At 34.4% G+C, this 26,603-nt stretch overlaps 1 protein-coding gene across 1 annotated transcript in view; it reads left to right on the top strand.

Moving 5' to 3' along the window:
- LOC149067029 (malonyl-CoA decarboxylase, mitochondrial-like) overlaps positions 1-26,603 on the top strand; it is a 72,457-nt gene that overhangs the window by 28,741 nt on the left and 17,113 nt on the right. Inside the window, exons 5-6 of the mRNA XM_089252880.1 lie at positions 14,815-14,970; positions 22,808-22,972. Coding sequence (XP_089109006.1) covers positions 14,815-14,970; positions 22,808-22,972 — 321 coding nt within the window. The remainder of the gene's footprint in view (positions 1-14,814; positions 14,971-22,807; positions 22,973-26,603) is intronic.

Below are 26,603 nucleotides of genomic sequence, written 5' to 3'. Positions count from 1 at the left end.
CAATATAATTACTCATTTAGTACAGTACCAACATTACAGATATTTTGTTTCATGAATAGAGAGGTCATGCATAAAAACATTTAAGAGCACAAAGGTGCGAAATTTGGGATGTAAGCTACGGTGCTTGGTAGTTCATTCTCTGACAAGACAATGTGTTTGCCTTCTATTAAATAAATCATATCTGTGGTTTAGGCTTATTGCAGCTAGTGTTGTTAATATTCGACAACCTATACCAGGGTGTGTTTTTGAATTTTGAATTTGAATCTTCAAATATTAAGATTGTAATCTTGAATTTTGTTTGTGGCAAGAAACTCATGGTTTTAAACAAGTAATAATATTAAGAGCTCACATACAAAGAGTTCTACTTGTAGCATTTTCCAAAAACTATTCATGAAAAACATAGGTGGGAAAACGCTTTAAACAGGAAATTTTGATAAGTGTTAGTAAAAGTTAGAATTACGAGAATAAGTCGTACGAAACGTGAAAACTTTCTAAATGGAAACGTTGAGCGTAATATACTGTAGTAATTTTAAATTAATCTACATTTTCAAATACAGTTCTGACGTGTTTCAGAATGTTTTTCTTAATTTTTGAGAATCCCAGTATTTGATTAGGGAGCGACTGCATAAAATATTTTTGGAGGGGCCACAATAATTTTTTTCACTGGGCCATGAAATTCCTAAGCCTGGCCCTGCTCACTTATAACGTTTGCATTTAGAATGACTCATTTTCGTGGCCGTAACTTTTATTTTTTTCATCAAGATGTCTTGTTCGAAGTGTTTTTTTGCTTACGAAGTTTTTCATGCCAGTTTTGTGAAAAACATAGGCTAAGCGGAATCCACTGCAGTAGATAATTTGCTATGTTGCTATTTATGTTGTCAATAAATTTGATTAAAAGATTAGAGTATTGGAGAGAAATTAAAATTTGATTGCAAAATATATGGTGCAGAATAACATAGTAATATCAAAATTTATAGTATCAAATAATTGCCAAAATGTGCATAAAAGGGGGAATAGCTACAGTTCCAACATGTCAAGACTTGATGGACAGATAAGAAATCTCTGAATATATTTCGCTGAGTGAGAAAATCCAAGTATCATTGACATTAAAACATTAGCATAGACTTGGAAAATAACTGAAAATTTTCTCACCATGATTGAGCATGGCAGATGCTGTATTAACCTCTGACTGGTAATATGGGGTTATTCAAGTATTACGTCAGACTTGATGGGGGGGGGGGGTGTTCAGATTTGCTGACAAGGAGGGAGGGGGATGCTTATGTCATCAACAACCCTTTATAAAAATATTGAATATTCTTAATGGCATCTTTACTGAGCATGCCAAAAATGAGAAAACCTTGTGCTAGATTGTGGGCACCTGATTTAACTAAAAAGGATGTATCATTATGTATATTGCAAAAATAAAAGTTTTTATTTAAAATAATTTATATGTATAACAAAAGAAGGGGAAGAAAAGTAGTTCCCAAGAGATTGGAAACTGGCTATAGTTGTTCCGATATTTAAGAAGTGTGGTAGAGAAGCGGTGTCAAATTATCGTCCAGTGAGTTTGACGAGCTCCCTCTCGAAAATTTTGGAAATTATCATCAAAAGGCAGTTTGTGAAGTGGATAGACGAGAATAATGTATTGTCGGATAATCAGCATGGGTTCAGGAAGGGGAAGTCATGTGTAACTAACCTCCTTTGCTTCTATGATTACGTGACTAAGGCTTTGGGTAAGAGCAAAAATGTCGACGTTGTTTACCTTGATTTCCTTGGATAGAATCGTGGTTAAGAGATAGGTCGCAACGAGTTATGGTGAACGGGAAATTCTCTGGTTGGACAGACGTCACAAGTGGAGTTCCTCAGGGAAGTGTCCTTGGCCCCATACCTTTTTCACTTTTTATCGACAAACTCGATCAGGGTATCGATGGGATTACTAGCAAATTCGCCGATGATGTGAAGCTAATGGGGGTAATCGGGAATGAAAGCGATAGGGAGTTGCTCCAGACCAACTTAAACAGGATTGCAGCATGGGCAAATGAATGGAGCATGACGTTTAGCGTAGATAAGTGCATGGTCGCTCATTTTGGTTCGAACAACCCATGGTTCTCTTACGAGTTGAATGGTGTCACTATCCCGGATGCAACTAGAGTCACCGATTTGGGAATTCTCATTGACGAGCGACTTAAGTTTTCTGAACATTGTTCAGCGGTTGTCAAAAAAGCGAATAGAATGCTTGGTCTCATTTTCAAAAAGGTCTCTTCGCGTTCTCCTAAAGTCATTCTTCCGCTTTTTCGAGGCTTAGTTCGTCCTGGACTGGAGTATGCTGTAAGGTTTTGGAGACCATACCTACAGAGGGACATAGACTTGATTGAAGGGGTGCAGAGAAGAGCTACGCGTGTCCTTATTGGCACACAGGGCTTGAGTTATGAAGAGAGACTTCATTTTTTGAATATGTTTACATTGGATGAACGCAGGTGTCGAGGAGATATGATCGAAGTGTTTAAAATTTTCAATGCAGGGCTCAGCACGGATCATGGCCTCAAAACTAGTGAAAATAGTGACCAAAATATTTAAAAAAGTGACCAAATAGTGACCAAAATGTTTAAAAAGTGACCCAATAGTGACCAAAATAATTTTAGAAAGAGACCAAATGGACAATGAATTTTGATTATTACCAAATTGAATGAATTGAAACTGAATTTAGTTTTCACTAAACTTTGTATTTCAATGGAGCTCATCGAAATTGCTTTTTTTACATATAGTAGTGTGAAATAAATCAAACTCGAATGCATTCTGCTAACCAGAAAAGTTTTGAATAACTTATCAAATTTATCAACAACTATGTGTGAGAGAGTAACATTACATCCTTTCTAAGTAACAGTAGTAATGCCTTCCCCCCCCCCATAGGGGCCGTTCAAGTATTACGTCATCATAGATGGGGGGGGGAGGGGGGTTTCCGATTTGCTGACTTTTGATGACAAGGGGGGAGGTTGAATAACGCTTACGTCATCAACCACCCTTTATGAAAATATGAGTTAAGATTCGGGGGGGGGGCAGAGCTGATGACGAAATTTTGCTGACTGGGGGGGTGGTCAAAAATGGCAAAAAATTTGCTTATATAATACTTGAATGGCCCATATTGCTATCCACAACCCATCTTAAAATCAATTTAAGCAGGAAAAACTTCAAAACGGGAAAAAATTTTCACATTCAAAGAAGGAAAAAAAAATGAAATAACACAAAATTTGAGAGAATTTGTCCCATCTACATTCTAGTGAATTTTTCATTATGTTATGCTATGAATGACAGTATACAAAATGTACTCAAACTTTTTTTAACTAGTACAAATTGATTTACATAATTAGGTTTGTATAATATCTTCCAACAAATTTTAAGAAATTTACTATAATGATTGATTTAAAAAAAAAACTAAAATTACATTTTTAACAATATTATTTTTAATTATTAAATTAAAATATTACTTAAACTACTGAATTAAATAAATTATTTAAATTATTAAATTAACTAAATTATTTTAATTGTTAGGGGCCGTTCAAGTATTACGTCATCATCGATGGAGGGGGGGGGTGGTTTCTGACTTGCTGACTTTTGATGACAAGGGGGGAGGGGGGTTTCGATAATGCTTACATCATCAACCACCCTTTATGAAAATATGAGTTAGGATTCAGAGGGGCAGAGCTGATGACGAAATTTTGCTGACAAGGGGGGGAGGGAGGGGGTCAAAAATGGCTAAAAATTTGCTTACGTAATACTTGAACGGCCCCTTATACGTTGAGGGAGGGCAATCCATCCTCCCCCCAACGTCAATGGCAGAGCCTACTGATGTATACATGATGTATATCAATTGTCATCTGCCGCACCTCTAAGACCTTCAAGTCTATCTGCACCTATGGCTGGACTGGGAAGGGTGCGTGGGTCTACTCTTTTACAGGCGGAGGAGGTTCCAAAATAATACTGCCCTTGGGTGAGGGAGAAAACAAATCAGTTTTGAAATTGTTTGGTTTTTGAGAGAAAAATTTGTAAATACATATTTTCCTTTTTTTTTACACACAACATACACTCCTGCAAAAACAACATTTACTACTTTACCCAGAAACAATATAATTTTGCCTCCCCCCCCGTAATTTTTAACAGAAAAAGACTCCGCAACATAAAATTACAAAAAAATATATAATTTATAACATGAATCAACCAAATATGCGGCAATATGTGAAAATCGATAGAAATCTATCGAGAAATACGGAAAATTAGGATAAAATGAACACAAAAATCGAATCAACGACATACGGGGTTTATAAATGCGGTTGATAGAGTTTATGGATGCTGCTGTCAGGGCTACCTATTTTAGCGCGAATATAGTCGCCACGTTAGCTCGGACTCTTCCCGTAATTTTCAAAGAACAAAAACAGTGAATTCGCCCCCACCCGGGGCACTCGATTTACCATGGCCGTAATATGATATTTTTTCTGGAGGGGAAATGTAATTTTACTGCCCCTTGACTGTGAAATTCGATAATTTTGCAAAGGAATTTATTTCCTTTTCTTATATATACCATTCCATCAAAAATTCCATTCGAGGCATTGCCCCCCCCCCCCCCCCAGTTTTGGATTTGATCACGGTATGTAGCAACCCGGGCCGCAAGTACGTACGAAAATTTACTATCGCCCGGGGCGGTATCCATTTTTAATAACGGAAAAAAGAGTAAACTCGGCACCCTTCCTCGTTCAACACCCGTGGAACCAGACCCCGCCCTCTCCTATTGCGGTCATAACAGCGACTCGACACAAAAACGTTGTAATAACTTCCGAGGTCTGAAAAGGGGATTTTTTTACACAACACCGAGAATGGAGCGCAACTGGGGCTACGGTTTCTTGCTGAGATTTAAATCCAGTTAGAAAAATAGTACGAATTTTATTTCTAGATAGATCGCGATTTTCAGTCGGATGATATTTTATTTTATTGTAAGTAAATTCAAAATACTTGCGAGCTTCTTTGACGTTGGCCAGCTACAAGAGTATTCTCCAAAGCGTACTAATAATACGTATTAATAGTACGCATCTTTAATATGCGCGCTTTGGTATTCTCCCGCTGCGCGTAAGTTAGTTTCTGCACGGGCTCTCTTTATAAACTCGCTCAATGTAAATGAGCCTTTAAATCGTCATTTCAAATATTTAAAAAAATTAATGAAAGTAACGATAGAACAAACAACAAATGTAACTTGCCCGATGCTCCAAGAAAGGAATTCGGCCCTTAGGACTAAAACTTTTTAAAACAAATAAAATAAAGGATCAATTTTAAAATAAGATGAAAATGAAAGAACGAGTGGGGAAATAAGAAAGAATGGTAGTAGAGGAGGGGAAAAAATTCTTTGTTGTAAATACGCCTTTTACGCTATTTTTTCCGACCGGCTTTTCCATAAAATGACGACTCTTATAACGATAAGGAGCTTTCTTTCCAACCGCCTTGAAATCAAGTTATGCTGACGTCACACGGTATGCTCCCGGGAAGATAAAGACGCCTTCATATATATATGTTACCGGCAAAGTATGAAATCCAGGCATTCTATAGAATGCCTAGGCATTGTATAGAATGCCTGGTCGTTTCAGGCAAAGTATGAAATACCGGTTTTATTCTATACTTTGCCTAGGCATTCTATAGAATGACTAGTCATTCTATAGAATGCCTAAACACAACCCAGGCAAAGTATGAAATATCTTCTTCCAACAAATTTCTTTAGGGGCGGTATAAAATATTACATAAAATTAAAATTTCACAGAATTTTCTTTTTTTCCCGGAAACGTTTCGCTCTCGCGAAAAATGATCTGTTGAGGGGCGGTATAAAATATTACAATTCCTTCAAATTAAAATTTCGCAGAATTTTCGTCACTTTTTCCCGGAAAAGTTTCCCTTTCGCTCTCGTGTAAAAGGATCTGTTGAGGGGCGGTATAAAATATTACAATTTCTTCCAATTAAAATTTCTTAGAATTTTCGTCATTTTTTCCCGGAAAAGTTTCCCTTTCGCTCTCGTGAAAAAGGATCTGTTGAGGGGCGATATAAAATATTACAATTCCTTCCAATTAAAATTTCGCAGAATTTTCGTCATTTTTTCCCGGAAACGTTTCCCTTTCGCTCTCATGAAAAAGGATTTGTTGAAAGACGGTATAAAATATTACAATTCCTTCGAATTAAAATTTCGCAGAATTTTCGTCACTTTTTCCCGGAAAAGTTTCCCTTTCGCTCTCGTGAAAAAGGATCTGTTGAGGGGCGGTATAAAATATTACAATTTCTTCCAATTAAAATTTCGCAGAATTTTCGTCATTTTTTCCCGGAAAAGTTTCCCTTTCGCTCTCGTGAAAAAGGATCTGTGGAGGGGCGATATATAATATTACAATTCCTTCGAATTAAAATTTCGCAGAATTTTCTTTTTTTCCCGGAAAAGTTTCCCTTTCGCTCTCGTGAAAAAGGATCTGTTGAGGGGCGGTATAAAATATTACAATTTCTTCCAATTAAAATTTCGCAGAATTTTCGTCATTTTTTCCCGGAAACGTTTCCCTTTCGCTCTCGTGAAAAAGGATCTGTTGAAGGGCGGTATAAAATATTACAATTCCTTCAAATTAAAATTTCGCAGAATTTTCGTCACTTTTTCCCGGAAAAGTTTCCCTTTCGCTCTCGTGTAAAAGGATCTGTTGAGGGGCGGTATAAAATATTACAATTTCTTCCAATTAAAATTTCGCAGAATTTTCGTCATTTTTTCCCGGAAAAGTTTCCCTTTCGCTCTCGTGAAAAAGGATCTGTTGAGGGGCGATATAAAATATTACAATTTCTTCCAATTAAAATTTCGCAGAATTTTCGTCATTTTTTCCCGGAAAAGTTTCCCTTTCGCTCTCGTGAAAAAGGATCTGTTGAGGGGCGATATAAAATATTACAATTCCTTCGAATTAAAATTTCGCAGAATTGTCGTCATTTTTTCCCGGAAACGTTTCCCTTTCTCTCTCGTGAAAAAGGATCTGTGGAGGGGCGGTATAAAATATTACAATTCCTTCGAATTAAAATTTCGCAGAATTTTCGTCACTTTTTCCCGGAAAAGTTTCCCTTTCGCTCTCGTGTAAAAGGATCTGTTGAGGGGCGATATAAAATATTACAATTTCTTCCAATTAAAATTTCGCAGAATTTTTCTTAGGTCACGATAATGAGGCTTTTGGAATAGACATCATAATCATCATGAGCATTCTCAAAGGGAATCCCCCCCCCCGAGCCAAGATTATAGTGTTATCTTACATGAAAAAAGGTAAAACCCCCTCAGAAGGTAAAAAATTCTCAATTCCCCCTCGAGAAAATTCTGCGTACGCCTATGATCATCAGTATCACTTGGAGGGATAAGCACAGCATGCTTTTCCCATGGAAATCAATGTTAAAATTGCCGAATTTACCGTAGAAATGTGGAAATTTAGTAGGGGTTTCCGCCTCATCAATAATTTTAAAAGTTGAACTGAATTCTCGATTTTCGAAAAATTGAGTTCACTTAGAAATATGAAGCACAGAAAATTAAATATAAAATAATTAGCCGGACCTACTTTTGAGTTAGATATTCATGCAATAACATTGATTTATATCTTCTCAAGCACAAAAATGAGAATTAATACTTCTGTATTGTTTTATAATATCCAATATCATCAATCTATATAGTTTAGGATGTTTTGAAGTTAATTATGGGCCCATAAATTACCCTGAAGAAATTCCGCAGCTTTAATCAAGCATTTTTTGAAGCGAAAGCAAGCAAATCGATAACTTGAGCTTCAAGAAAATTTTCGAAATATCTAGCACCCATCAAAAAGAAAAAAAAACCAATTCATTTCTGTTTCTTTAATTTTGATTTATGTCTTTCATGAGTTGCGCAGGAAGTCGCCATATTGGTTACCATGTATGTCTCTCCAGAAAAAGGGAAATATCACGTGATTCAAAAAGCCTCATTAAGAGACTAAAAACAAGAATATTCATCTCACACATTTGTCATGTTTTTTTTAATTCATTGCAATTTGAAGTGGCGCTTTATTTCTCGCGGTTGGCGAATTTTCAGTGATTTTAGCACGAGTTAACGACTTCGCTTACTTTTGGCATCATTTAGCGATAATTGACATTGTCCCGCAATTTCCCGTATTTCGAATCCCAATTTCACGTATTTTTCTCGAGCAAATATGATCGGCCTAACAATAAGCAATTCTTTACTTAGAATCTCTATCTCTCGTATTTCGAACGATAAAATATGGTAAACCTACGTATACCAATTTGTTTTCCGTGACCGACATACCACGGTCACTTTCCCTCGAATAGATGAGTTAACGGGCGCTTTATACATTATATTTTTTGTTCATAAATCCGTAGATAAAAATTTCGGTTACTTCAAGACAAAATGATATCGCATAGTCCGCATTTGCAAGTTCCATTTATCAATGATGAAATATTAACAGTAGAAAGACGGAACGGGGGTCTTTTTGACCCTGTACGCTGTTTAAGCTTACATATCTCTGCTAAGAATAAACCGAACCACCTGGAATTTCTGGACTTTTCCTGAATTAGCATGTTCTTATTGTATACCAAAGCTTCCTTTCGTTACCTTTTTAACAACGAAGCTACGAGCGGATATACCTAGAAAGACCGAAGGGGGTCATAGTGACCCTTAATTATATTCTAGCACATTATGCGGTAAATACTACTATCGTCGTCACAATTGATTTCTAAGTAGGTTATAATCCTTCTGAAAGTCTTTTTTGCATTTGACCTTGTGTGTGACCTTTCTTTTCCTCTCATTCTTATCTGCAAGTGTCGTCAGCAGGTGTGTCATTTTTGGTTTTTGTCAAGAATTCTTGCCATATTATCCGTTAAATTGTTTATTCTGGGACGTAGAAAATTTGAGTGCATGTGATCTTTTCAAACAGTTTAGAACATAGTTTCAAAAACTTTTTGTTCCATCGCCCCCTTCTTCAGATAAATTTTTCCCTCATCACCCCCCAACTCAAGCGAACCCATAGGATCCTATGTTATACCCGTGGCTTCTATCGCCTCCTTGGCCCTTTCTATCGCCCACCAGAAGGCGATATTGCCCACTTTGGGAAACATTGGTTTAGAATGACAAGAAAACGTATATTTATTGAAGAAATACTCCAGGAGATGCAAAGATTAGATGAGAGAAACTCTGGAAGCAGTTATGATGAAAGTGCAGAAGAGCATAGACCTACCCTATGTCGAACTGTAGTGAAGAAAGTAGCGGTTCTGATGACGAAGATTTAAATCAATATAAAATTATTTCTCGGGAGCGGTAGCCCAGGTCGATAAGATACTCGCCTAAAGTACCAAAGGATGTTTAGAGGTGTCGCGAGTTTGATACCCGGTTCGTCTTTGTCAGAAAACTTTCCTGGCACAGGGGTACAACAGACACGGCGACTTGACCGCATGAAGTCCCTCATTGAGGAGTTAGTGCACCAACCTCTCGATGAGCTTAGAAACAAGCTTGCCGTTCGGAATCGGCAATAAATTGTAGGTCCCGGTCTAATTAGCTCTCGTGTGCAGAAAATGACCGTGGTGTGACTCATTATAACTCGTTGAAGCCACAGAAACGATCTAAGAAACTGTAGCAGATGGGAGCGTATGGAAAATCATAGAACCTTCCTCAACTTTAGGATGTCGAGGATCGCAAAATATATTGAGAGAAAATCAAGGCCCCACATTTTATGCGCTCAAAAAACATAAATGAAAGTGTTCTGGGTTCGTGACGCCTTATTTTCTGCGACAAAATGATTCGACATATACAGAAGCTGAAGCCCATCGTCGTCTAAATAAAACTTCTTGGTCAGTTTCTTTGCTTGAACTGGATGCAACGATATCCATTATGTATGCAAGAGGTGCAAAAAACTTCCTACTGAATTCATTGTGGTCGTCGAGATTTGGGGTCCTCTATTTTTTCCCCAAACAATGACAATATATCGTTTCAAAGAAATTTTGAAATTCATGCAATTCGATCTGACCAATTTTCTCTTGCATGTTCACTATGGATTTCATTCATAGAATACAGTGCGACTTGCTACAAAACAGGGCCCAATCTAACTGTGGACGAACAACTTCTACCCTCAAAAGCAAGATGTCCATTTACACAGTATATCCCAAGTAAGCCAGACAAATTTGGGATAAAATTCTGGCTTCTTGCCTGCGTTGATTCCAAATATATTCTGAATGGACAGAAAATCAGTTTCGATTACACTGGGACAGATAACACCAGACCAGCAAATCAACTTGTCTATGAACATGTAATTCGATTAGCCAAACCTTATCTAGGAGAACGTTGAAACAAAACAACAGATGATTATTTTACATCACTGAGATTATGTGCAGTTTTGAAAAGGACAGGCTTGGTTGGGACCCTTCAAAAAGACCGTCGTGAGGTACCTCCAACTGCAAAAACAGGAACACAGGATCTATACTCGTCGATAGTATTCAAAACTGGAACTGATATCACGCTGACATCTTATCAGAGAAAAAAAAATTAAAAATGTCTAGTTCTGAGTTCAATCCATACTGATGTAACTATCAACGAAAACGTGAAAAAGACCCCAGAAACAGTTGCCTACAATAACGAAATTAAATATGGAGTCGACATCGTGGATCAAATGGTGCGATTATACACCAATAAGGATGGAAGTCGTCGCTTACTAATGCATGTTTTCGGAAAAAATTACGAACCTCAACAGATCCTTTTTCGCGAGAGCGAAAGGGAAACTTTTCCGGGAAAAAGTGACGAAAATTCTGCGAAATTTTAATTCGAAGAAATTGTAATATTTTATATCGCCCCTCCACAGATCCTTTTTCACGAGAGCGAAAGGGAAACTTTTCCGGGAGAAAATGACGAAAATTCTGCGAAATTTTAATTCGAAGAAATTGTAATATTTCATATCGCCCCTCCACAGATCCTTTTTCACGAGAGCGAAAGGGAAACTTTTCCGGGAAAAAATGACGAAAATTCTGCGAAATTTTAATTGGAAGAAATTGTAATATTTTATACCGCCCCTCAACAGATCCTTTTACACGAGAGCGAAAGGGAAACTTTTCCGGGAAAAAGTGACGAAAATTCTGCGAAATTTTAATTTGAAGGAATTGTAATATTTTATATCGCCCCTCAACAGATCCTTTTTCACGAGAGCGAAAGGGAAACTTTTCCGGGAAAAAATGACGAAAATTCTGCGAAATTTTAATTGGAAGAAATTGTAATATTTTATATCGCCCCTCAACAGATCCTTTTTCACGAGAGCGAAAGGGAAACTTTTCCGGGAAAAAATGACGAAAATTCTGCGAAATTTTAATTGGAAGAAATTGTAATATTTTATACCGCCCCTCAACAGATCCTTTTACACGAGAGCGAAAGGGAAACTTTTCCGGGAAAAAGTGACGAAAATTCTGCGAAATTTTAATTTGAAGGAATTGTAATATTTTATACCGCCCTTCAACAGATCCTTTTTCACGAGAGCGAAAGGGAAACGTTTCCGGGAAAAAAAGAAAATTCTGTGAAATTTTAATTTTATGTAATATTTTATACCGCCCCTTAAGAGATTTGTTGGAAGAAGATATTTCATACTTTGCCTGGGTTGTGTTTAGGCATTCTATAGAATGACTAGTCATTCTATAGAATGCCTAGGCAAAGTATAGAATAAAACCGGTATTTCATACTTTGCCGGTAACATATATATATAGGGGTTCCTTGTACGATCGTAGTTCACTGAAGGGAGGGAGAAAATTAGCGACCTTGAACCGGTAAAGTTCCTCCTTGAAGAAAAGAAAAACACTGACAGCCGAAAAGCGCGCGAGACCGAGGTTTTTTTGCTAAAAAAAGTGGAAAAAGTGACCTGGGCCCGAAAATAGGTAATAAAAGTGACCAGCTTCTAAAAAAGTGACTTTTAGGGGAAAAAGTGACCCGTGCCGAGCCCTGTCAATGGGATGGATAGGATGGACCATGAACTTTTAGTACACCGCCAATCGACTGCATTTACAAGGGGACACCGTGAGGGACAATGCAAGGTTATGGTGTCGCAGGGAATTTTTCTCTAATAGGGTTGTTAATAAATGGAATAGCTTACCCCCGGAGGTAGTAAATTGTAACACAATTGACACGTTTGAAAAGAAATACGATAAACATGTTGGGGTCGAGAAGCTACCCATTCTTAGAATAAGACAACCATAAGTATTCATTATGGGCATTGTATAATATTTTATCATGTGTATTGTTGTTATAATATTATATAAATATTGTTTATAATTTGTGTCAATTGCATTTTTAATTGGGTTGCTGTATTTTTTAAATATGACATCCATATTTTTATGGGCATCTTTTTATCAGCCACCTCGTTGGGCATTTTGTCTGTTGTGGCATTGTATTTGTGTAAAACTAAAAATAGGTTTTTACACATTGCTCGAATTCAAGGGTCTAAATATCCTTTGGTGCTTTAGGTGAGTGTCTTATGTACCTGGGCTACCGTGCCCAAATTGCATTTGGCCCTTAAAATATTTGGTTGGCATATAGATTTTTTCCTTGATGCAAGCACTGCCCCAATGTCAATCATTCAGGTAGTATTTACCAGGTTATTACCAATTATAAAAAAGGGAGTACTACTATACAATTTTGTACAAACAGGTTAGCACAAAAAAAAAAAAAAAAAAAAACCACACACACACACTTCGGAAGCATTAATTAAATTCTAATTGAAAATTTCTGACTAACAATGATATTTCTAGTAGTTTTATCAATCTTTTCTTCTACTGATGTATGAAAATGGTGCAGAAATATTTTTAAAAAAGTTACGAGCATTACATTTTATTTGTTCACTGTTCATCTCTGGTTGCCAACTTTCTAGATCCAACTATATGCATACATTAAAAAATACTATATAATACTAAATAATTATTAATTACTAGCTATAATACCCGGCGCTGCCCGGGTTTTCTTCAATAAGGCTTTTTTGGATCACGTGATATCTCCCTCTCTTTTTCTTGAGGGACATACAAACTGTGTCCAAGTTAACCAATATGGCGACCTGCGCGATTCATGAAATAAACAAATCTAGATTTACACAGAAACATAGAAATGAATGTATATTTATCTTTTTTTTAAGGGGCGCTAGGTATTTCGATCCCCCCCCCCCCCGAACTTCAAGTTATCCATCTGTCTGTTCCAGCTTCCAAAAATCCTTAGTTAAAGCTGTGGAATTTTTTCGATGCACTTTTCACGGGCTCATAACTAATTTTAAAATATCCTAACCCACATGAATTTATGCAAATAAATATCAAAAGAGACAATATGGAGACATTAATTTTCATACTTGAGAAGATATAAATGAAATCAATGATATTGCTCGAATATCCAACTCAAAAGTATAGGTTTGGCTAATTACTTCATATTTAATCTCCTGGGCTTCGTATATCTCTAAGCGAACTGAATACTTCAAAAATCGAGAATTCAATACAATTTTTAAAATTATTGATGGGGCGGAAAATCCCACTAATTTCCGCATTTCTACAGTAAAATCGACAATTTTAGCACTGATTTCTATGAGGATCACCCTTTTCCTGACTCTCAAAGCGATGCTGATGATGATTATGACGTCTATTCAAAAAGCCTCATTACTGAGAGTATATTGAAAATGTGGCAAACCATTATAAAGGCATAAACTATTATACATATACTAACAGGATTAAAGAAGTGACAAACCGTTGTAAAGGCATATACACGTCTGAAACGCATTGCTAGGGAACCACGGTAACCAAAGTAAACGTTCGGAAAGTGATTGTTGAGGCCCAAAAACCATTGTTGCCGGACAGTTTTTTGCCCATTTGGGGCATTTGCCCTGGGCTGACGAAATTTTAAAGTAGCCTATCATTCAAGTCGGGTCCCATTTGGTATATATGCAAAATTTGGCGACGATCGATCTAAAATTGTAGATTTGTATAGAGAACACACACAGACAGACAGAAAGAAAATCAATTTTATATATATAGATTGGTTAAATATTAATCATTATTAGTAAATTAAAAACGTTTTATGTTATCATTAATACATAAAGGTTAATTGCATTTACCAGGTTTTTATAATTTTTACCATGGTATTTACCAGTGTGAATACCTAGTTTTTACCAGTAAAAACCCAACACTGTCTGTTGCCACCCACTGGCAACTAACTCATGGAAAAATAATAGCAAACTCAATATCGAACTTTTATCAATATATAATTGATATATCATAATTCCAAAGAGTACTTTTTTAACCATAATTAAAAATCGTGATTCAATTATGAAAGCTGAAGAGTTGGAGTTTCTGTCTTTGCATAGTCAATCATGGGAAGAAAAATTCCAACAATTTGAAAAAGCAGAAATGCTAAATTTTATGATTTTTGAAAACGTTCAATATAATGACCTCCCATTATAACATCTGTTTTGAGTGGAAAGAAGGTGGTCGTTATAATAAGCATCGACATATGTGCATAGTATGTATGTTTTTTTTTATATAGAACTACAGTAAAACGTGGGTGCATTTAAGAAATCTCTGCTTAAGATTTTTTCTCATTTAAGATCCCAGAGTTCTGATTCTTTTTTCAGTTTCACGATGCTTTTAAATGTTTCAAAGGTCTGCATCTGTTTTAATGCACTAATTAGCTTTTATATTATTGTCTCATAGAAGTTTACTGATAGTTTACCTATGAGGAAATCAATTTTATATCGAGGAATGGCTTCCCTTCTATCTTGTTTTTCCCAGGATCTTCTGAAAGAGCAAAATTCTCAAGAATATGGATATTACTTAATGAAGGCTATGAGCGAGCATTTGAAAAAACTGCTGTCTTTTGCATTCAGCGTTGGCTTTCTTCATTTGGAAAGAATCACTTGGGATTCTTCTTGTGACGTGCTGCAAAAGGTATAATAGTTAATCAAAAAAATAATTTCTGAATATATACCTTGTTCACATCAGCATAATGACCAAAAAGCCTCTTGTGCTGAAAAAAATCCTCTCTGGTATTATGGTTATTCTTAATCATGATAATACATACTGGCTTTGATCAGCACTATTATTATTTTGCTTTTTAACAGGCTAAAATAACCTCTGGTTTTAAATCCTGGAAAAGACCTGTAAGCATATGTATACTACTGAATCAGTTCTAAACAATGGGACCTATTCGAATTAATCATCATTTGCATAAAATGACTAATAATTTGATTTAATTTTTTCAGCACCAATCTCAATCATTGAAAATGTAGCTTGCATATTGAGGGTGAAGAGTGAGTAGAAGCACCTACTGAGTAATAAAAACATTCTTAATTAACTTTTCTTTGCATGCACAGAAAATTCTCTTTATAAAAGCAACTTGTTGTTCCTAACAGCACATCTTAATATTCAGATGGTTCAGGTTTGCATGCATGTAAATTATTTTTTTAAACACTTTCGGGTCTAAGCCCAAGCCTGACTCGGGATGTCATTTTTGTTCAAGGGAACTAAGCCTGAGTCCGACTCGGGCTTAACTTTTAACTTTTGTAGCTATAAAATGGCTGAAATATATATATTCCCAGTGTTTTTAAACATAAACTATAAATCTTCTAGTTCCAAAAAAATATATACATTTAGATGGCAGCAGCCAACAGATGTAGCTTATGAAATGATGTAAAAGTAAATATAGTTGAAAAACATTTGTCTTCCTAGGTAAGGTAGCCATGTTTTTTATGTTTCGCGATGTTTCATAAACGATTTGTAGACTTATCAGATGCAGATGATTTGGCTGAAATTCAGCACATGATTCTTTGTCAGAGTTACCAGATTCAAATGATCCAGAATACCAGCCCACTTGTATCAGGGATTTAAAATCGCAGTTCTCATATGACGACAATAGCACCGGTAAATATATTTGATTTTTTGCTTTTGAACAAAATTTCGTGTACATTACTTATTTTTTTTCAAATGTTTTAGGACGTATATTTTGCAAGATTATTATTCATTTTAGATGATAAAAGGAGCAATGGAGCAAATCAAAGGCAGAAATTGAAAATGATTGAGGAAAGAAATTTGAATTTATTTCGAACCCTGAGGTGTTGCTCTGTATGCAAATGTGTGTTTTGAATTGTACCATACTAAAGCAAATTTTGCAAGATATATTTTTAAATAAAAACTATTTTTAGGTATTTGTGTACAACATTTGAGTACAAATTTACAATATTTGGGTAAGTTTTTATTTGAAATTGTTGGTAATTTTATGTTAAAATATGTTTTTTCTCATGCTGAACTTTTTTAAAACTCTAAACATGCTTTTTTAATTATTTCTCATTAAATATATTAATTATTAGTACTTGTAAATAATTGCTATATCACAAAAGAAAAGAGTTTGAAATTTCTAAAACAAACTTAAGATATATATATTCTAAGTATTTTTAAAAAAATCATGAAAAAAGTGCCAAAAATTCTCAGTTTACAGGGACAAACAGTCGAAATAGCTCTGACCTGACGAAAATGTTAATGAAATTGAAATGATAGAGTAACCATATCAATTAATTGTTATTTGAATCAAAATCAATCATTAGACATAAATTTTATCTAGCATATGGGTGAAATGGTTTTGTTGTGTGAATATACATTTCAGTGGCAGCTTGTGGTCGGATATTATGGGGGGTGTGCAGATTTCCAAAAATATACTGTTGTCGGTGAAGATACACTGTATCGGTGGAGATATGTAATCAAGTACATGTGCTATTTACAATTAGTAAAAACTTGCATTGCAGAGAAAACTTTTGTTCTTGTTCAAATTATTTTTCACATTATCGGCATATCTTAATGCAATACAAAAAATGATAATGCTCTATCAATGCAACATTTATGTAAATAGTTTGTGCAGTGAGCTTAATCGATATCTTAACAATGTTGAAAATCATAGTTTAAGTGTAGCAGTTGCCACCGGCAATGGTTTTTGCAAATTCTAAAAACTCATATTCTTCCAATATCAGGGGGTCTGCCCAGCCAAAATTTGGGCCTTTTTCCCAGACCCTTCGCAAAATTCCAGATCTAAAAAAACTGACCCTTTATAAAATTCTAGACTTAATAACAGACCTTCACAAAATAAATTTTAATGAAACCATAAATTTGGAATTTCATTTCTTTTGTGTGTAGTTCAACTAGATTACTTTGCTTTCCACAAAATTATTCATTTTTCTCAAAATTAGTGATTATTTTCACAAAAATAAGGAAAATTTTTACAAAAAAGAACCCTATAAAAAAGGTCTGGAGACAGACCCCAGTCTTTAATTTAAAAGGTGTATAAAATTCTATGATAAAGTTAGAAAATATGTATATTTTTTGTTCAAATACAGTGAAACCTGTATAAAACGGAAAGTCAAGAAACAAATTATTTTCCGTTTTAGACAGGTTTCCGTTTTATAGAGGTGCACATAAAAATATATGCAGTGATATTTCTATCATTTACAAAACTTGAGTTTTGAGAACATAACCCTAACTTCTGTAAACCAACGAGTGTTACAGGTATATTATTATTTTGAATTTTTTCATGTTTGCAGTTTCAAATAAGTACACATTTGAAATTTCATATTTAATCCGCTAAGAGTTAAACTTCGATATAAAATGTTCTTTTGTATAGTAATAGAATGAGCAATTACTTTTGTCAAAAATGAATTTTTTTTATTACAACCTTGGTAGTGAAACCTTGGTATAACAATATTCTATGGACCAAGAAAAAATATCTTTGTATAGGTTATAGTTATATTGAGAGGCAAAATTATCCTTACGTGTGATCAAATTTATGCTGCCATTTTCATCTTTTCTACATCGACATCCACAAAAAATTGTATTTCATTAATTTATTATAGAAATTCACTAAGATTCATTCCTTTGTAAAGAAGTTTACAGCATTTCACTTTTGTGTCACACAGAAAATAGTGATACTAATAACTTTCTTTAGCCTTCTGTGATCTTTTTAATGCAAAATATTGATGTTATCAGATGCCTTCAGAAGGAGGAAAACAAGTGATGAAGTTAAAATTAAATTTGAAATGATTTTGAGCAAAATATTAAAAATATCATTTTATAGCTATTTCAAAAATCTCATCAAAACATCTTTATAGAGATATTTATCGTAGTAAAGGATATCGTTATATCAAGTATCGTTGTAACAAGGGTTTACTATTCTCTAATGAGGCAAATACACGAAAATTCAAAAATCGTAATGCATTTTGACATCAGTGGGTGTCGTCTTCAGAGGAAAAATATTTAACCACTAGTCACACTGACTGAGTTTCCCACTTGGGTTGAATACCAAATCTTAATGCTTGGTTGCTCAGCGGAAAAAGTATGTCTGTTCACTTCAAACGTCATGGTTCTGACCATGATGTTCGACATACGTATGTTCTGACCACAACGTTTGAAGTGAAAAGAAATACTTTTTCCGCTGAGCAACCAAGCATTAAGATTTGGTATTCAACCCAAGTGGGAAACTCGGTCAGTGTGACTAGTGGTTAAATATTTTTCCTCTGAAGACGACACCCATTGATGTCGAAATACATTAGTATTTTTGTTTTTCCATGTATTTTCCTTATTCGTTGGTGTCTTCTTAATAAAGTGTATCTCAGGGTATCTCATGGTGCATGATAGAAAGCGCCACCGAACCTTGACCATATGATCTGTATTTTATGGGGGACACTTTCTTTTTAGGAATCAACACTTCTGGAAATATTTCTTTTTTCAAATTCATTTCCAAAGAAAAAGAAAAAATGAATTCAATGGTATTAAGTTGGTATAAAATAAATTTGAAGAATTAAATTAATGACTTCAATTAATTGCTTTTCAGGGAGCCACCCCTGAGAAATTTCCAAATGAGTCTGACTGCTCCTATCATGATATCAGTCATAATAGTTATCCTATAATGACTTACAGGGTTCTAAGGTGACATCTTTAAAATGTTTTGAAAAAATTACCACTGATTCTGCTCATTTAAATATGCACAAAAATATTTAAAAAAAAATCCAGCAAAATATTATAGGTCACTCAAAAAAATTGAAGTACTAATATTTAAACCAGGCATTTTCAACACTGTGTTCCCTGAAGCATCCAGAGTGCTTGATGCTTGTGTCAGATTTCGTGCTCGCAAGCATTTAATCAACAATTCCAATTAAACACCTTGTACACATTGCATTCAAGGATTGAAATCATCCTTATTTCATGAATTTGTATGTCAAACTTGCTGTAAGGGTGCTCTTCTTTTGATGATGAGTACAGGCAGTGCTCTCGTCTAGAAAAAGGTTGAAGACCTCTGATTTAAACGTTAATAGAGACCAAGAATGAATTTAAAAATCCTGCAACCCTAGAGTGTTAGTCATTCAAACAACACAAGATCAAGCACAGCACAGACAAAGAAAGAGAAATAGAGAAATTAGCTTCTAGTACAGAGAATCTGAAGGAAAAGTAGGAAAATAAAGTGAAAAGTTTTTTTTTATAGATGTTATAGATATTGCCATGAAGTGCAAGAGGCAATGTGTGGCCAACTCTTATCATTTTTAATAATTTTTGCATTCTGCTGCTAATCTTTTTGTTTTTATGTGATTCTAAGTGAGATGAATATTCTTAAATTTTTTCATAATTAAGACAACAGTTTGGGACCATTTCCTTGTTAATGACTATTAACAAGTCTGCTGAATTACTTTTGATATGTGCAATACAGAGCAAACAGGACTTTATTTTCACGCGGGTACATAAAGAAAGGTTTATTTTTTGATTGTTTGTCCAGTTTAAGGGTAAATGCAGAATTACCAGGTGTACAAGTATGAAATGCGGATTTAAAAAAAAAAAAAACACTTTAAATTCGGAAGAATGATAAAAAGTGCTTTAGTCAAAGTATGCTCCATTGCTTGTTATACATTTCCCCCATCTTTCCTGAAATTTGTGAATACCACGCCACTAAAAATCTTCCCCTTTTGCTGCGAACTATTCATCGAGCTATTTTTTCACATCTTCGTACGAACCAAAGTGCTGCTCAGAAAGTGCGTGACCCATCAATGCAAACAAGTGGTAATTGGAAGGAGCCAAGTCTTGTGAGTAAGCCGCATAGGGTAGAACTTCCAGCTGAGTGTTTCCAATGTGCCGCGAACCGCTTTTGCCGTATGTGATGGAGCATTGCACATTGACCATTGAACATTGTCAAGGAGCATTTCACATTGTCATGGGGCATTGCGATTGGAAACAGCTTGTTGACTAACGCCCAATTGCTCTGCGAGTTGTTTTTGTGTCTGTGTAGTATCATCTTTGTCCAACAATGCTTCCAATTCCACATCTTTTTTTTTTAGCAACATCGAAGTCGCCACTTTTCAAACACCGAAACCATCATTCACACATATCTTGCGATGGAGCATGTTCACCATAAGCTTCTCAAAGTAATCGGTATGATTCAGCAGCAGTTTTCTTCAAATGAAAACAAAAAAATTAATGCTGTCCGCGAATGCTCTTTGTTCAGTATAACTTTCGACATATTGAACACAACAATACAACACTATGCACACACTTTTCCAGACCAATTTATCACTCTTGCGCATCTGACACTTGTTGATGACACAACAAAATGGCGCAGTGTTAAATCTTTATAGCACAAACTGCATTGGTCCATCATCTGTTTTCTGAAATCCGCATTTCATACTTGTACACCTGGTAGTTTTGTTTACTTTCAGCATTTATTTGAAAACTTGAAAATATATAAGTAATTTGTTATTTATGTTAACTCTTTCTGATGCTGTATCCTCATAGTTAAAATCACCTTTTCAAAATTCTGTCAAAAAATAACTAATTTTATCATGGAAATAATTTAAATGTTAACTGGCTTAAGGTTTAGAACAGTGATTCCCAACATGGGCGATGGAAAGTTCCAGGGGGCGGTAGAAGGCTATAACATAGGATCCTATGGGTTAGATTGCGTTGGGAGGAGGATTGAGAAGGGAGCATCACACTAGTTTTGTTTTTCAAGCAGTAAAAACTTCTGCCATTTTCTATATTTCTATGGTACTTGTTTCAAAATTTTCCTATTTGTTGAAATCAAGCCATTCTATATTTAACCCCCTTTGTGTACAAGGTATTAGCGGGAAATCCGGATGATTTCTATTTGACAAATGGGGAATAAGTATGGTATCCTTGTTCTAACATAACAGCATGTTAGAGAAAGGGAAAGAAGTTGAATTAAAAAGAAAAGGAGGGGGGAAAACAAATGAAAGGAAAACAGTATAATAGATATGTAAAGATAAGAGAGGAAGGATAGAGATAAGAGAGTAGGTATATAGAGTAAGTAGATTTTTCTTTTCACCCTCACCCAGCCTGCTTTTTTTGCTTTTATATGGGAGATTTAATCATAAACTATAATATTATTCACATAGAGTTAGACATTATCCTTATGCCGTCTTTTTTGTCCACCATGTTGTCACTCATTCTACTGTCGTCCACGCACAGTCACCAACTCAATTCCGGAAGGTGGCGCCACATTTCTCACAATCGGCCCTCTTGCAAATCTTCTGTCCTGGAAGATCAGTTTTTCCAAAACATCCACTTCATATGATCCTTGATGGTACATCATAATCACTGATCTCATCGTATGCGTCTTTCGCCTTGACTTTCCTCGGTCTGTTGAAGTTTCCAAACTCTGACTGCTTCTTCACTTCTTAAACTGAGATCGTTGATCGCGATCAAAACAGCAGCATGACATTTATCTGCAGTCTTCTGTCTTGAGTTTAACGTCTTCCCGTTTTCATCATTCACTTCATTAATCTGTTTCTTACATGCCCTTTATTAGTTTTATTGCTAATGAAAATGAATAATTATGTATCACATTTTATTAAATGAGCAATTTTGCTTACATGAGCAAAGTAGGCAGAAAGCCCACGCCAAGAGGACACTTGATTTTGACCATGGTTTCTGACTTGAAGTGACATATTTTGTCTGATGTGCATAAAATTTGGTAGTCAACCCTGGTCAGCATTGATAGTGGTTGCATAGGCATATGCAGAATTTTCTCGAGGTGTCGGTTTTAGATTTTTGTCCTTTTGAGGGGAGGGGGGGGGGTTTAAGTTTTTCCCTGCAAAATAACACTATAATTTTGGCTCGGGGGGGGGGGGGTTCAGAACCCCCCTTTGCATATGCCAATGAGTGGCTGTATATATCGCCATTGAAGATGGCACCTATAGTATATCAAAATGCTTTGAGAATTCATAGCATTTTCCTTCTTATTTGCCTTTATCGTTGGTTCTTTCTTTGATTTACGAGGGAAAGGATTCACAATTCCAAATTGTAAACATATTTGATTGCAAATGTACAAGATTGGTAAAAATCCAATCAACAATGGAATCAACTATTCAAAAACAAAACTAGAATAATTTTTTGGCAGTATTCTAGCATTTAAAATAAAAACAACGAGAAATAGTTGAGATTTGTGTCTCATCTCTGATCACATTTATACGAGTCCTATATACAGCGTATATGAAGTTAGTGTTTGGCCAATTTTTTTTTACATAGGGTTTAGTATCAAAGGGTTTAGTAAATACTATGGGGGGGGGGAGACAAATTTTGGATTTGAAGCATAAAAGCAAAACCAATCAATCGAGTTAAAACAACAAATAAATTGAGATACTTTATATAATCATAATACTGAATAAAGTAATTTTCTAATATTGAAACGAAATAGTCAAATATGAAATATAGTTTGAGTAGATAGGAAAACTATTTGCAGGTGTCAAATTATGAAGCTGTTCATCCTGTTCGTAATTGGCTGGATTTGAAGAAACGAGTTGGTCCTTACAGGCGATGCTATGTTTATACCCACAATTGTATGCCAAAAGAACCTATTGTGATCTTGCATACTGCTCTGACTGAGGAAATATCCACATCTATTAATGTAAGAAAAGGTTTGACATTTGTTTTTTGTTTGAATATGTCTTACATAGTTCTTAAAATTTTTAAAGCCCTCTATGCATTTTTATTCAGTTACAATCATCTACAGTATATTTCTGGTAATTTATGAAAATTATAACTGGTGATTCTCTGAAAAATAATTCTTCATTTTATCTGGGAAGATAAAATTACATTTTGTCATAAACTGTGATCGCTCATTTGAATTAATAAAAAAAACCACTATTTATAGATTTTTTCAAAGACTAGTTTTTTTTGTTAGCTACTTTTTCAGTGTAAAAATAAAGTATTTATTACATTCTTTTCTCTTTTACAAAAAAAGCCAATATCATGCTTCATTTTCTTATAAAAATTGCAGAATTGATAAAATTTTCCAGAAAATTTCGTAGGCACAACTCCATATTTTTTTCATCAATTTGAATCTTGAATCTTAATGCTTTTTTATGTTTCTGGAAATTGCTGAGATTTTGGGAAATATGTGTGTTTTTTAACACACATATTTCCCAAATTAAACATATTTTTTTTACTTGCATTTTTTAATGCAAGTAAAAAAAATTGCGCTGAGTTACAGAGCTCTTTTAATTAGTAATGAAAGAAACCTAATTTATCCATTTCTTTGAATTTGTTTGAAGTTATGGAGCTAAACGTTTTTTTGGAGAAAAAAATAAATTTTCATTTGTTGCTGTATGCTTTCATTGTGAATTTCATAAACTGTAAAAAATATTTTGTCAGGAGAATGCCTGACTAGTTTGCAGATCGAAGACAAAAATGACTTTTGATTCATTGTTTTGGATATTTTTATTAGTTTATTTTGTTTATTTTTAAATTTTTATTTGCTGTCAAATATTGCCATCAAATATTTTTGTACCCATTTTAAAATTTTTGTTTAGCTTTGAGTAAGTACAATTTTTTCAATATATGTTTACATTTGACATCCATATTTTTTGTGGGCATCTTTTTTCAGCCACCTACCTTATTGGGCAGTTTGCCTGTTGTGGCCTTTGTGTTGGTATTTAATTTTCATCTGGAAAGAGAGTAGCGAATGTTACGCTGCTTGAAAAAAACCAGTTTAAGGATTAGAATGGTTCTATAACATAGCTGCCAACTTTTAAAAATGAAAATTAGGGAGATTTCGCACGGACCCGTATTTTATGCTAAAACCACTCCCTAATAAATACAAAACGGATTTTTCCAATTAAAATAGGGATTTTCCACACATGAAAGTTAAAGCATAGGGAATAAAATCCCTACACAAAAAACAATTGAAATTGGAGGCCAAAACTTCAAAATGGTGATCTAAAAAAAATAAATATTGTATTCAATCAGAAATGCTGTGAACAAACATTCTGCGCGAATGACCTTAAAATCATCGGAAGATGAAGGAAAAAAAAGCTTTAATTTTTGAAGAACACTGACTTTTTGTGACACGTGCTTGATGTTTTTTTTTTTCATTTCACATGAGTGATGTCAGTCTTTCCACCATGACCGATGTTTATGTCCGTAACAACACTTGTACAAAAAAAAAAAAGTCAGCCCTTTTCTGGAACGTTTGATGAAAGGAAATTCATCGGAATAAGTGTCTTTAAAATTGATTAAATATTTTTTTGCTTATCAGTATTCATGTTTTGTTATCGCATGTATGTAACTTCATCAAAAGAAATTTTGACCACATACGCATCACTATAATCCAGGACTATTGGCTGCTAAGCTATTTGCTTGCAAGATAAGACAAACAACTTTTCTTGTTACTATCAGAGGGTTTGTAAAATTTCCTTATAAAAAAGGAATTTCCCCATTCACGGCGTGTGACGCCATTTTGAAAGGGAAAAAACAGGCAAAAGACTTCATGCCCCACAAGAAATTCCTTAAGGATTGTTTTCAGAAGCGGGGATTTTTTAAAATTAAGTAGGGAATTTTGTAAAAATTCGGGAGATTTAATAACTTTTCGGGAGGTCGAGGGATGAAGCTAAAATTCGTGAGACTTGACAGCTGTGCTATAAGTTGATGTTATAAATGATTTTGAATTGAAACATTATTTCATTGAAAATTTCTAATTTATGAAAATTTTTCTATTACGATAACCTTTGGTAAGTGGAACATCTTTTTTCATTAGTTTAAGTTCAACTTAGCACCTACACTGGAGAAGTGAATGAAACTATTGGTAAATTAAGCTCGTTCAGAAATGATATGTTTCAAAAAAGAAGTTGAAGAGGTCCTGGCTAAGTAATAACAAATACCAAAAAAACAAAACACATATGCTTAAAAACAAACTATGAACCATGAAACTGATATATACATAAAAATACATAACCACTGCTTGTGTCAATTGAGCTTACAATGTAATTGCCAAGCAATTGGAAGAGTTTTACTGTAACTGGCTATGTTTAGGATGGTCTTAAATGGAATCTGAAATGTGAGCAGTTTTTCCAAATGTTGCTTCCTGATGAGTTTCAACTTCTGTTAGTTGCTCAATGAACATGTTTACTGACATTTTATCTGTTAATTTGACAAGAACCCAGTCATTAACCTTTGTTTCTGAAATGTTTTTCAACATTATGTCTAACTTTCATTCTCCCTCTATTTCAAGACACTCATCTTTTCAGTATACAGGGCGTTTCAGAAAAGATGGGAAAAACTTTAAGAGGTGATAGTACACACCAATACAAACCAGGGTTGGTAAAAAAACCGGTTTTTTCAGGTTAGTATTAATAGTATTAACATAATAGTTTATAATAATAGTTAAATTATAATTAATTAATTAATTAATAATAATTAATTTAAATAGTTTATTATAATAGTTTTAATAGTATTAACATTAAAAACAATAAAATTTCTGAAAAATCATTCAAACTTCTAATAATTAATTAAAATAAAATGTTTATTAATATAATTAACACTATTCCCATATTTAATTAATCAATAAATATTTCTTATATTTTAACAAAAACCTACTTTTGCAATTTAATTATTTTCTGCTTAACTCAATGGATTACTTTGTGTGTGTTTGAAAATTCTTTTAATGTTATTATTAATCATATAATATAAAGATGTTTTCTCCAGTTACTTTCAGTATGCTTAATTAGGAAGCTATTTTGCAAAAACTATAAGAAAAATTAGGTGAATATAATGTATTTAATGAAGCATAAATAATGCAGATTAATTAACGATGATTTACGATATACAAGGTGATTAAGGTTCTGATTTCAAAACACTAAAAAAAGAACGATTGTCAGAATGACTTGAAAATTGACATGAATATGCCTGAAGAAATGGAATTTTATTAAGTAAAGGGGGGGGGGGGAAATACTTGAAAATGTAAAATTAACGACATCATCCAACACGTGGGAAATTTTCTCTCAGAATGGAAACAATACCCAGTCACGGCAAAATGATAACTTAATTATAGATAGCATTGCACAATTTCATAATTCATGGAAACATCACAAAAAGTGATGTAATTGAACAAATAACTATAACTTACTCAAGAAATGTTAAATATGTTGTCCACTGTGTTCTGGCTATGAGGTGAAAGCACAAAAATTCTTGTTTAACAACAGATCAGAATATGCCATGGTCATGATGTGGATGCACTTGCAATTCACCTTTATTAAACCAAA

Source organism: Pholcus phalangioides, unplaced genomic scaffold (assembly GCF_987345545.1).
Source record: "Pholcus phalangioides strain wild (caught in Gottingen) unplaced genomic scaffold, Ppha-v1.0 ptg000031l_1, whole genome shotgun sequence".
NCBI lineage: Eukaryota > Metazoa > Arthropoda > Arachnida > Araneae > Pholcidae > Pholcus > Pholcus phalangioides.
This window is presented reverse-complemented; position numbering and strand designations above follow the sequence as displayed.